This window comes from Phyllostomus discolor, chromosome 13 (genome assembly GCF_004126475.2).
Source record: "Phyllostomus discolor isolate MPI-MPIP mPhyDis1 chromosome 13, mPhyDis1.pri.v3, whole genome shotgun sequence".
NCBI classification, from domain to species: domain Eukaryota; kingdom Metazoa; phylum Chordata; class Mammalia; order Chiroptera; family Phyllostomidae; genus Phyllostomus; species Phyllostomus discolor.
The window spans coordinates 59,063,626-59,076,025 of record NC_040915.2 but is presented as its reverse complement, the minus strand read 5'-3'; the positions used below and the strand labels follow the sequence as shown (position 1 = coordinate 59,076,025).

At 51.1% G+C, this 12,400-nt stretch overlaps 2 gene segments (V, D, J or C); both read right to left on the bottom strand.

Moving 5' to 3' along the window:
* The window catches only part of LOC114509509, a 47,742-nt gene that overhangs the window by 29,760 nt on the left and 5,582 nt on the right, over window positions 1-12,400 (bottom strand).
* LOC114509801 lies at window positions 5,556-6,041 on the bottom strand. The segment is given in 2 exon segments: window positions 5,556-5,877; window positions 5,952-6,041. Coding segments are annotated over 2 exon segments (318 nt in total).

Genomic DNA, 12,400 nt, shown 5'->3' with positions numbered 1-12,400 from the left:
ATAATCAGCCTCATCCTCGGGCTGCAGGCCCGTGATGGTCAGAGAGGCCGTGTTGCCGGACTTGGACCCAGAGAACCGATCTGGGATCCCTGAGGGCCGAGTATTTCCAATCATCACAGCTTTGGGGGCAGCACCAGGAACCTGTTGGTACCAGCCTGCACCAACAATTGCAATGCTATAGCTGGTTCCAGTGCAGGTGAGGGTGACCTTCTGTCCCACAGACCCTGACACTGAGGCTTCCTGTGTCAGCCCAGACTGCGCCCAGGACCCTGGAACAGAAAAGTGGAGACACAGAGATGTCAGATGAGGCTATTTCTCACAGTACGTGCTCAGTCAGAGAGAAAAAGGGTGACCCAGGTGTGTCCCATAGTCACTACTCCAGCTTCCCTCAGTCAGTCACCTGAGCAGTGAGCAAGGAGGGCAAGGAGGACAGGGGTCCAGGCCATGGTGGAGGTGCCCACACTCTGCTTCTGAGACCACGAAGGAGAGACCCACCCAAAGTCTCTTATGTTGTCCCCTCCTGGGAGGGCAGAGAGGACCCTTCATGCAAATTGTTTCCTCCTCCTGGGTCCCTGGGGATAAAGCTGGTGAAAGCTGAGTGGGGGTGGGGCAGCTGGAGCCTCTCTGGGGGTGGGGCCTGGGAGGTCACAGCTGCTGGTCTCCAGTGAGCACTGAGCAGAGGGCACTGGGCTTAGGCCCTGGTTTCCCAGCTGAGATCCCCCACAGACCTTCAGAGGTGGGCCCACGGCGCCCCCTGCTGTTTCAGAGTCCACACTCACTTAGGACTGGGATGGAGACACAGGAGCTAAGGGGAGAGAGAGTGAGCCTTGGACTTGAGTCCTGCCTGGCACACCACCCACCCACACAGGATAGGGGCTCCTAGACCCCCAGGCCTCCTCCCTGTGTTGCAGGTGTCCCCAACCTGACTCTTTACTTTAAAGAGGTGACCTCCTCTGCATGAGGACTTCCTCTTGTTCTCCCTACTGTTTAGATAACTATGATGTTGGCACCATACAGGTGCCTGAGCCCTCAGAGTGAATGGGTCCTCCCCTCAGGGAATGGATGGGCCAAGGGCATGAAGGCCCCTGCACACCCTCTATTGCAGGGTGACTGGTTCCTAGCTCTCTCCTCACTCTTTACTTCCCACCATGGCATCCCAATACCATGAACCACATCAATTGTCCTGTTGTCACCTGGGATGGGGCCCTGGGCCATTGATAACCAATCACAGGGGATGTCTTCAGAAAGAGGCCAGAATCATTCAGAGGTGAGATCTGCTTTCTTATTGCTGCTCCCTGACATCATCCACATGACACGGTCACAGCACTTCCCTCCCAGGACACAGTCAGGTCCCCACAGCCCCTCAGCGGTCCAGCAGGGTAAATGGGTCTCTCTCACCACATGTGGCCTCCATTGGGATGGGGTTGGACCTTTGGGGATGTGCAGAAGCATTGAAGTTGCTACCAGAGTGTCCAGTATGATGACACTGATGTCCCCGGGGGCCCTGTGTGAGACTCACTCACTGTGCACAATGCCTATTCCTTCACTCAACACACCTTCTCTGACCCTACTGCGTGAGAGACTTGCATTCCACTCAAGTACAGAATATCAGCACAGTTGCTTCCCCAGTGTCTTTACCTAATCAATGTCTGTGATAATGATGCTGTTAATATGAAAGACATATATTTCAATATACAAACCTGTATACACTTTTCCATCCAGCCTTGTCCACTCTCACTGACTAACTTCACGGGTGCATATTGTACTCCTGTGAAGCCTCAATGCTTCCCTCTGAATAAGTCACAGAAACCCCCCCTCCCCGCATCGCACAGGGACCACTCGGAAACCAAAGGGTGCCCGTGGCCCTGGCAGTGTCTTGTTGGCTTATTGTAGCACCGAATCTCCGTAGCATGGTAATGTTTATTTGTGGCTCAGTAATTTATATTACTTCCCTAAAAAGGAAGTCAGTGTATAAAAAAACCCAAAACACAGATATTCACTGTCCTTAACCCATGGTCCACACATGTTTGCCCCTCTTGCATACGACCATGCTCATCCAACCACATCCCAACTAGGAACATGGAGCCGTCCTAGACCCATCTGCACCCCCACACTGACCTTCCAAGAAGGCCCTAGGACAGCGTTTTCCCAAGGAAACCATCTGGAATCTTCTGTACTGTCTTCATCTCCACTACACTCACCCAGATCTGGCCACTCTCTTCTCCTCTGGGATGGGACAGACAGGCCCTCCGCTGTCTCCCTACCCTGCTCACTGTGTTCTCACTTCAGCTGGACATGGAGTGAGCCGACACCAATGTGTGCACATCACTCCCCACTGACGGTCCCTCTGTGACTATGCTTTTCCTTCTCAGCAGCAGTCATCCCAGCAGTCTGGCCTCTCCTGCCTCTTCAGCTCTCCTGCAGCTTCCTAAGGAGCTCCTCCTGGTGCCCTTGCTCACTCCACTAACCCAATGCGTGGCCCAAAGCAACTTTCCCCTTTTATTTGTGCGACTGATACCTCCCTTTTGGCGTTCTTATCTGTTATTGCAACATTGTTCACCTCACGCATACCACCGTCTCACTCCTACTTATTCTGAAAATCCCAGATTGGACGCCAGTCCCATTGATTGGGTCTTTTTGGCCCAATGCCCCACCCACCTTCAACCCCTAAGCTACCCAGCCACCATCTCACATCAGTGCTGGTGTTTCACTTCAGTTTTCTCTCATAGCAAATGAGAGAAACTCTTAAGTCACAAAACTTCTTCTGTGGCCAGGAAGAAGCAGATAGAGAACTGTAAGTACACAATTGCCATACTTTGGGTTTGGGTTGTAATTCAGAAGAGATTTAGAAGTCCTTCAGGTAAAAATTTATTTTTATCACATCCCTGGAGCATCCACATGTGTTTCCCAGATTGAAGAATTCAGACCCCTCTTGTCCTTAGGACAGGCCCACAGCGCCCCCTGCAGGATCCTGTTTGCAATCTCTCCATATGTTATGCCCCCTGAGAAATGAAGGAGATCCATGATTTGGATTGTTTTACTCATCACTCTGGACGTCACTGGTTAGGGGCCCTGGGATAGTTGATCACACAGTAAACAGGAGAGACTGTTCTGTTTTCTCCAGGATGTGCCTGTGGGATCTTTCCAAAACCTTGAGTTTCTGGAATCTTAGATTTCACTACAATGTCAAGTTTTTAAAATGGAATACCTCTCTTCACCTGAGGCAGAAGGTTAAAGCCTGAAAGGAAAGGAGGCACATCCTAAATGTGCAGACAGACAACTGGTTCATAGAGGCTCAGAGTGCCCGTGTGAGGGGCTGTGGATCCCCTGAAAAGGGGGTGTGACTCCCTGAAACGCACCCTGTCCATCTTCTAAGACTCTCTTCTTCCTTGGGCTTTGCCTATTGGTGCCTGTGATGGGGTCACATTTCTTAAAGTATTGACTACCTTTCCAAGTGTGTATGTAACACAGAGTGATGACCAGTTAAAAGCCACTCTGAGGGTGGTGTTGGGGCTTTTGGTCAAGATCTGCTACAGCTGCTTCACCGCCACACTCCCCAGGGATCCCCTGAGCTGGTCACTGCTCCAGCTGGGAGAACTGAGGCCGGCAGGAGAGGGGTCTGACACTGTCTTTATAAATTTAAAACCCAAAAGGTGTTTCTAATCATTTAGAGCAGTAAAGAGCTCAAATCTCTTCTCCACCCTGTGTCTCCCAGCATTACTAAGGGTGCAGGAATCATGTGATACTGGACACAAGCTCATCACCACACGATCCGTGTCACTTGCTGCCAATACAGTGTCTCTAAGACAAGCAAGTAAATTTCAGCTGCTTCAAGCACCTGAACTCAGAAACTGGAGGGTATTATCCTCATTTGGCTCCACCTACAAATGCAAACACCCCAATGTCCTGTGGTGTTCCCCCATCAGGCTTTATTGGAGACATTTACTACAGTGGGCTTGGTATTTCCATAGCCCTTCTCCAGTCTCCTGAGCCTTGTGAGTAGCAGATGTGGTCACAGCCAGGGGCAGCTGGATGGATGTGGGGTCCCGCTCCTGGAGAAGCACTGCGCCCCCCATGCCCAGAGAGGCTCTCTCAGTAATAAATGATGTGGGTGAGAGGTGGTGCAGGGCGACGTGATGGAAGGGAGTCAGCAGCAGCCCTGGGGAGACACAGGGCGGGGACTCCAATCTGTGTCTATGGCACCTGGAGACTCTGTAGAGTGAGATCTCTGGGGGAGGCCCAGAAGGCATTCCCATTGGGTTCAGATGAGGACGCACTGAGAGATACATTTGAGCCACCTACAAAGAGTTGTTTCACACAAGTAGGATCTGAAGCCACACAAATAGCCAAACCTGTACCAGGGGACAGGAAAGAGGAGGAGGGATGTGCTCCTGAGGGGCCATGTCCAGGAACCCCTGAGCTGCTCACCTGTGCAGAGAGAAGGGTGAAGACAGGAGGACTCCAGGCCGGGCAAGATTGTCCCCAGACAGGAAGAGTGGCTTCTTGAGCCATGGCTTTAGGACATAAGTCCCCCACACATCTCTGGTCCTCATTCACATGTTTTATCAGATGCATCTTCTCCAACTGAGTGTCCACAAACGCGGCATGTCTTCAGCCTCACAGACATCTGGGCATGACCCTTCCCACAGTGGGATGAAGAGAAAGGTGTAGATTACAGATCCTGCCTTAGTGATCGAGCAGTCTCCTTTATTCACATCCTGACCTGAGTGTGTTTATTGATTTGAGAGATAGAGGAAGGGCGAGGGAGAGAGAAAAACACTGATGTGAACATGAAATGTTTGATTTATTTTCTCTCATAAAATCAAAACTGCAAACCTAATATGTGCCCTGAGCAGGAATCAGACCTGCAAGCTCTCTGGTGCACAGGATGATGCTCCAACCCACTGAGCCACTTGGTCAGGGCATGAGGAGCCTTTTGCTGATATCCTGGTGGGCACAGAGAGGTCACACATAATCATATTTCAATGTAGGGGAGGTTCTGGTGGCTCAGCATGTCTGGAGCCAGAGAAACCTGCTTCCCCTGAGCCCCTGGAAGAGAGATCAGGTGCCAGAAACAGGCCACAGTGGCCCAGGCAGGTGGAACTAAATTCACTCTGGCAGCAGTTTCCTGGGAGACGGGCCTGGGGCATGATGGGCCAAAATACCTACCACTGACCCACCTGAAGCCTTCAGCCCACGCAGGCCTCTGATCCAGGCCTAGACTTTGGTGGGCACGGTAGGGTTCAACCCCTTCCTTCCTTGTCTATCCTGACCCTGGGGAGTTGCGCACCCCCTAGTCCTGATTTAGGCCTGTGTAGACATGAGCCGGCTGAAAAGATTGCCCAGAGAGAAACAACATTTTTAACCTCAGACAATAAGTAAAAACTGCACATCCACGAGTACTAGGAAAAGAGTTGCCCACTGAAGAAGGGACAACAAATGCCACCTGAGTTAGACTTGGTCCCAGGCAGATAAGAAGTGGCAGCCACAGGCAGAAAGAGCACAGCGAGGGTTTTAGTCTCACTTCCCCGTGACTCTGGAGCACCGTGTTAGTATTACTGTTTCCGTGCCATATAGCACAGTAATAGTTGGCCTCGTCCTCAGGCTACAACCCAGAGATGAGCAGGAGCCCTGCATTGGCCGAGGAGTCTTTGGATCCAGAGAAGCGGCTGGGGACCCCGGAGCCCTGGTGCTTGTCTGAGTCTGATTTATATGCAAGGAGATGCCGGGGAGGGCTCTCTGGCTTCTGCTGGTACCAATTTATGTAGTAGCCACCAACAACAAAGCCACTGCTGAGAGTGCAGGTAAGTCTGGCTGTGGCTTCAGGAGATGCAGACATAGATGGTGGTTGAGTCAGCACAGGCTGGGAGAGGGAACCTGCAGACACACAGACACGTGGAGTGAACAGGTCAGGGTGCAGGTGCTGTGGGTCTCTGGGGGCCCCTCCCTACCTGTGCAGTGACAGAGCAGCACGAGGAGCACGGGGACCCAGGCCATGGTGAGCAGGCTGCTCCTCAGTCCACACAGCTGGGGCTGGGCTGCCCAGGTCTCTCTTATTCCCTCCCAGCTTGCTCCATGGAGGAGGGACTGCTCATGCAAATGTGTGCCCATCCCCATCCTTTTTCCCAGCGTCTGGAACCTTACTTAGGGAAGCCAGTCTGGCACACTGGTTTCCTCCTGGGTAAAGCTGGGACCAAGTCCTTGTGGGATCACACAGTGGGCCACATGCACAGAGCTGTGCCTGGTCCAGAGAGGAAATACATCATCCTGTCTTGACTGAAGTCAAAGTGCCCAGGGCTGAGGGTCCCTGTCCCTGGAGGGCTACCTATCCAGGAGCACCTGTTTTGTAGAGATGTCTCGTGGCGCCCTCTGCTGGTCCCCAGGCAAACCACCCTTTTTTCAAGCTGATCCAAAGTCTAGACTCAAATGTCTCCTTGGCTCCAGGGTTTCCAACACTTAAGAGTCATCAGTACAGGGGACCAGAGTCGTCGTTACACAGGATCAAGCAGGCACAGTCCTGGTGTGACCATCATGGATTCAGGCACACATGACTGCTGGCCTAGGAGAGCCTGGGGACAGCTTGAGACTGAGTTCACGTGAGGGAAAGAGACAACAGAGTTGATGTGGGACAGGGGGCCAGGCCAGAGCCTGGATCACTGCAGCAGGGGGACCCTGAGAGGCTGGCAGAGGAGGACAGAAGGGGCTCCTGGGGATCCCTGGGCCTGAGGGCTCCCTGATATCTCCCACAGGAGTCAATGGGTAAGACAGTGGGTGTCTTACAGAGCCTCCCTTTCAAGTATGTGACTAGGGCTGGTGGGCAGTATCTCTGTGGATGCAAGGACCCATGGGAGGAGGAGGGCACAGCCCCTGTCCTGAGGGTGGGACCCAGCAACACAGTCCCTAGTGGTGACCTTGGAAGTGCACCACTCAGACCTCCTTCCCAGACACCCTGCAGGGGAGAGCAGAGGCCACCTACAGTGCCACAGCCTCATTGTGGCTTCAGGCAAAGAGGGGCAGCACAGAGGACTAGAGCCCAGCTTTCCTGCTGGAAGCTGTGTCCTCTAAGGGCCCCCCACCTGCAGGAGACTTCCAGGCACTCAGCCTGCCTGAGTCCTCCCAGACCTGGGCTGTGGTCAGAGCTCTTCCTGCCCCACCCCTCCTCCTCTCCCCTTCCTGGGGCAGCGCTGTCCATGGACTCTCCCTCCTCCATCCCTTCTCGTCTTTCCTGCACCAGCTTTCCCACCTCCAAGGTCACTTCGCTACTCATTGTTTGTCCTCTACTTCAAGATTGCACAGGAAAGGAATTCCAGGCTCAGAGAAAAGCAGTCCATAAGAAAAATATAGGATCTGTTGTTAATTAATATAGTAAATCCATTTGTTTCTTTATTCAGTTAGAAGTATGTACTTTAAAATTCACTTACTGCATTACTGTATACATACACATATTCGTATGTATGTACACACACGTATTGCATACACATATATTTATGAGCATGTAGAGATAAATATACACATTCACATACACACACATGTTTATGTTTTATTCCCTCAGGCCCACTACTGAGGTGCTGTCCCTTCTACAAACTCCTCTTAGATCAGGTTCAAGTCCAGTGCAGTGACAGTCCCTTGGAGGCCTCTCCCTTCGGTGCAGAACCAGGTTCTCTCCTTCTGTGCAGTTCTCCCCTGGGGGCCTGGCTCTCCTCCTTGTGCATCCCCTGCCACTTTGAGGTTAGAACTCCTGAGGTGGAACTGAGCACATCTTATTCTGGAACACAGTTTAACTCATTTTGTTAGCTAAGAATTAACCTTTCTTCCCAAATTGTACTTTTTAAACATATTACAAAATTTAAGAGTATACTTAAATTGCTTTTAAACAAATCCAAAAAATGAGCATCTATAATCTACAAAATGGGCTTTACTTCTCTTTTTTTTCCTTTCAATAAGGTGAAACTCATTTTACCTCAGAGCTTACATTCAGTACAGACATCACTGCTATTTTTGGAACATAAGGTCATTGAATTCTACTCTTTCTGGACAAGGTCCTCCCAACTCATCCCTGATGTTTATTACTGTTCTCACAGAGAATGGGAGACAAGGCAGACCCTGTCCCTCACCGTTTCTCTGTGGAGGGTGGACATCAGGCTGCCTTGAAAGCACAAGAGTCTCATCACGTGATCCCCGTGTCAAGGAACCACATTTGTCCCCAGGCTGGTGAAAGCCGGGAGCTATGTCTTGGCTCCCCGTCTGGGTCTCTCTGCCCGCTGGGCTCCGCTGCAGGGCAGTGAGCAGTAGCTCGGCCTCTCCTTCAGGCTGGGCTCTGGGGAGGGTCAGGGCAGCTTCGCCTCAGAAGTGGAAGTCTGAGAACCAGGCAGGGCTTCAGGGGAGTTTATTGCTTGTGTCATAAATCAGTGTTCTGGGGACTTGCCCAAACTCCTATTTGACCATCAACGAACAGTGACCATTGGTGTTGGCTCCTGTGCTGGAGCCACAGGTGACATTGAACATCTTTCCTGGGGACACAGTGAGAGCTGGAGAGTTAACACAGACTGAGAAGTTTACCTTTAAATGAAAAGAGACACGGGTCAGGAATGAAGGGGAAAAGCAGAGGGATCCCACCAAAGGCTCCCTCCCAGCAGTGAGTAGGAAGGGGAGGAGGAGGCCAGGTCCAAGCAAAGACTTTCCACAGTCCTTTGGCCTCAGGCTGATGCTGGTCTCTCAGGTGTCCCTCTCCCTCCTCCCCCAGCCTCTGGGGTAAAGGGTGTGTTTGGTGGGGCATTATGCAAATATGAGCCCACAAACACCCTCATTCTGGGTCCTCTACTCAGTTTGTAGCTCACTGTCAGGAGGAGGCTGGGGTGGTTGTGATCTCTGAGTCTGTCCCTTGAGAGGATGCACCTGCTGTCACTTCTAACTCAGGCCAGTGAGCATGGGGCAGGGCCCAGCAGTTAGAATCATTGAAGTTGTTTCAGGCCTTGCAGCTCTGAGAAGATCCACAGCGCCCCCTGTTGACCTTCTAAACAGAATTTTAATTGTAGAAATTCAGCAGAACCCAGGGCTAGTAGGACAGGGTTGGGTTTCCTTGAAGTCCCCTCCTCTCTTCCCTCCTTCTTTCCTGTCACCCTATGTACCTGAGGGCCAATTGAATGCCAACAGGGATCCCCAGTTTGGGGTGTGATCAAGAGGGAGACTTTACTCAGGACCAACATCAGTAATACAGCATGGCTATGGAAACAGCGTTGCCGTGGACCAGCCCAACTGGGATGCCCCAGAGCTGTGGGAACAGTGGGGTGCAGAACAGCTCTGGGACCAGGTGGCCCTGGGCCAGGCCACTCTGACTAGACAGCTCTGCTCAGTTCCTCTACGTTGCCCGCTTTGTGCCACTCTGCATTGGTCGGCTTCTCTCTGCTCTGGGGAGATCACTTCGGTGTTTCAGCTCAGCTATGCAGACTGGTCTTCATTCTTCAGGGGCAAGTACACTCTCTGGGACACAGGGAATCCAGCTCATCTGAACAGGAGCCCCTGATCCCTGGTCTCCCATTGGTCCATCCTCATGCAAATCCTTACAGTTTTCTTGGCCCAAAAGGCACTGCCCTGACTGGTCAGAATAGAGCTGCTGTGATTGGGTGTGGAAAGCCTCCATCCTACTGTTTGACACAGAATTCCAGGAAACCTCCCTAAGGGCTGGCTCAGATGGCAGAAACACAGGGCAGGCAGGCGGGCAGGTTAGCCCAGAAGCAGGCAGTTCATTAAGGAGGTGTTTTGTGTAGAGGTTGCTGCACAGAAAGGCCACACATTTTAATGCATTCACAGCGAATCCAGGAATCCAACTGTGCCATAAACTTACAGAAAGCAAGCATACAGACAAATACATTATACATATATTCCTAACAGAGTGTACATAATGCATTTCTCCTTTAAACTTAATTTGTAATGAATTAACCTGAAATTTCCCAATTGAGACACTTAGGGAGAAGAAAAAATCAGCTAAATCATAGTATCACACGTTTCCCTCCCCGGGCTCAGTGCTGGAAGCCTCGGGGAGTCATGCAGTGACACACCCGCAGCCTCTGACCTGTCCCCGCACTGGGGCAGTCAGCCCTGGTATCAGCGGCTCTGGGAGCCAGTTCTGAATAAGATGTGTTCTCATGTATGATCACCCACGTGAGCCAGAAAATGTACCTTAACATAGAGTTAAAAAAAATTCCTTCCAAACTCTGGTTATACTTTGAAATCAAGTCATAATAATAATTTTTTCATATTTTAAATCTCTTTCTTAGTATTTCTGGATTTTTCATTGGCAATTGGAAAGAAATTGTGCCCTGAGATGTTAATCTGATTGAATTTTAAGCAGAAATTCTCAGGAAGGATTGTAAACAAATAAAGAGGAGGTACTTTTCAAACTTTAATAAATATAAAAATCTCACAAAGCGCTTGTTAGAACAATCCTCGCAGCAAACACAGGTGTCTGTCTCTGTGGGTCTAGTCTGGGGAACTGCATTCCCGGCCAGCCCGAAGGTGAGGCTCCCACTTGAGTGGGAAACAACAGATGCATGTGGTCTGAGCGTCAAAACAATGAGAGACAACCTGTTACTGCCCTTTAAACAGAAGAGTCTTCCAAGGAGTAAAGGGATCTGAGACTCACAGATGGTTAATATATTTTGGAGCCCTGATCTTTCCCAGCATCACCCTAGAAAGAAGGGGAGAGAAAACCCAGCCTTCACGGGGTCACACGGGGAGAAGGACACACCCTGGGAGATGGGAGGAGGCACATGGGGATGAGGCACTGGATAGAAACCAGGGCAGGGAGCCAATCCCTGTAGCGTGCAGACCATTTCCACACTCTCTCCTTTCTTCTGCCCCTAATGGTTCAGCCCTTCAGAATTATGTGGAGATTTTGGGTGCACTTCCCCATGGGTTCACATCCCTGTGTAAGTACTAACACGAGTACCTGTATACAGCACACAGTTAGAATCATCCTCTGCCTCAGGCTAGGCCCCAGTAATGGTGAGGATGGCTTTGGTGCCTGCCAGACAGGGATCCAGAGAAGTGATCAGGGACCCCAGGGGCCAGGTGTGTGTGTGGTAGGTGAGTGTGCAGGGAGCCGTCCCTGGGGTCTGTTGGAACCATCTGGGGTAGTTAGAACTGGAGACTGACCCAGAGTTAGAGCCACAGGTGAGTGTGACTGTCCCTCCTGGAGACAATGACAGTGATATCCCCTGGGTCACCACAGTCTGAGAATCCACACCTACCACCAACAGCAGAGAGGAAGGGATGGTATTGGAAAAAATGGGCACATCTCTGACCCTGCTTTTATTCGCCCTCCATCCCAAAATACACAGTTGTTTTCTCTCACCTGTGCTGTAATTGAAGAGCCCGAGCAGGAGCACTGTCCAGACAATGGTGGGGAGACTCAAAGATTGAGTCTCCTCAGGCTCCTGACTGGAGGGTGGTATCTTTGGGGCCTTTTCATGCCTCCCAGGCCCATTAGGAGGAGGAGGTGTTTCATACAATCGGCATCCCCTCTCCTGTCCTGCCCCAATGTCAGCCTGATGTCACTGGAAGTTGTCTTGAAGGAGGCAGATGCTGGCACCTCACATAGACCAATGACCAGACAGTGACTGAGTCTCCCTGCGTGCTGGGCAGCTGACATCTTCCTCCCAATCAACTTCCTCATGACTCTAGTGACCTTATTCCTGAGAGTCTTACCTGCAGTGGCTGAGGCTGAATGATGAGATGCATGTTTTTACCTTCTGGCCCCAATGATCTAGTTCATTGCAGATCTAACCCTGATCCTGGGAACATCGTCTTCCTTCCTCAGTGAGAACTCTTTCTCTCTTCCTTGGACAGGCTTAGCAGTTACTCCTTTCTCCTGAGTGAGTCCCCAGGACCATCACAGTGCCTGTGTCTGGGGTATAGAAGGAGTTTCTACCTCTGACAACATCTTGTAACCTTCTCCAGTAGAAGTCGGGGATCAGGCCTTGGGCTGTGTACTCACAGGGCTGCACAAGCAGCCTGGGGAGGGCAGACCACCTGTGCCCTGGGGAGCCATGACTCTATGGGGTCTCTACAGTGTAACTGTGGGTTTTGAGAGCAAAGGTCAGAGGGTCATCATGAAATTATGAGACACCTGGCAACATCAGATCTCAAAAATTAAGAAGACACTTGTCTCATGATCAGAAATATAAAAAACCCAACACTCTGTTGGAACAAGTTGGAATTAACATCATAGAACATTGAAATACTCACTTTCTCCACCTTTAGTTGTGGAGTAGAAGGAATGGGCAGAGTGGACAGAGAGGTTTGTGATGGAAGAAACATGATCAGGAAGGTGAAGTATCTCAGGTGACAGGTCCTGGCTAGTGTGGCTCAGTTGGTGGGAACACCGGCCTGTGCTGGGAAG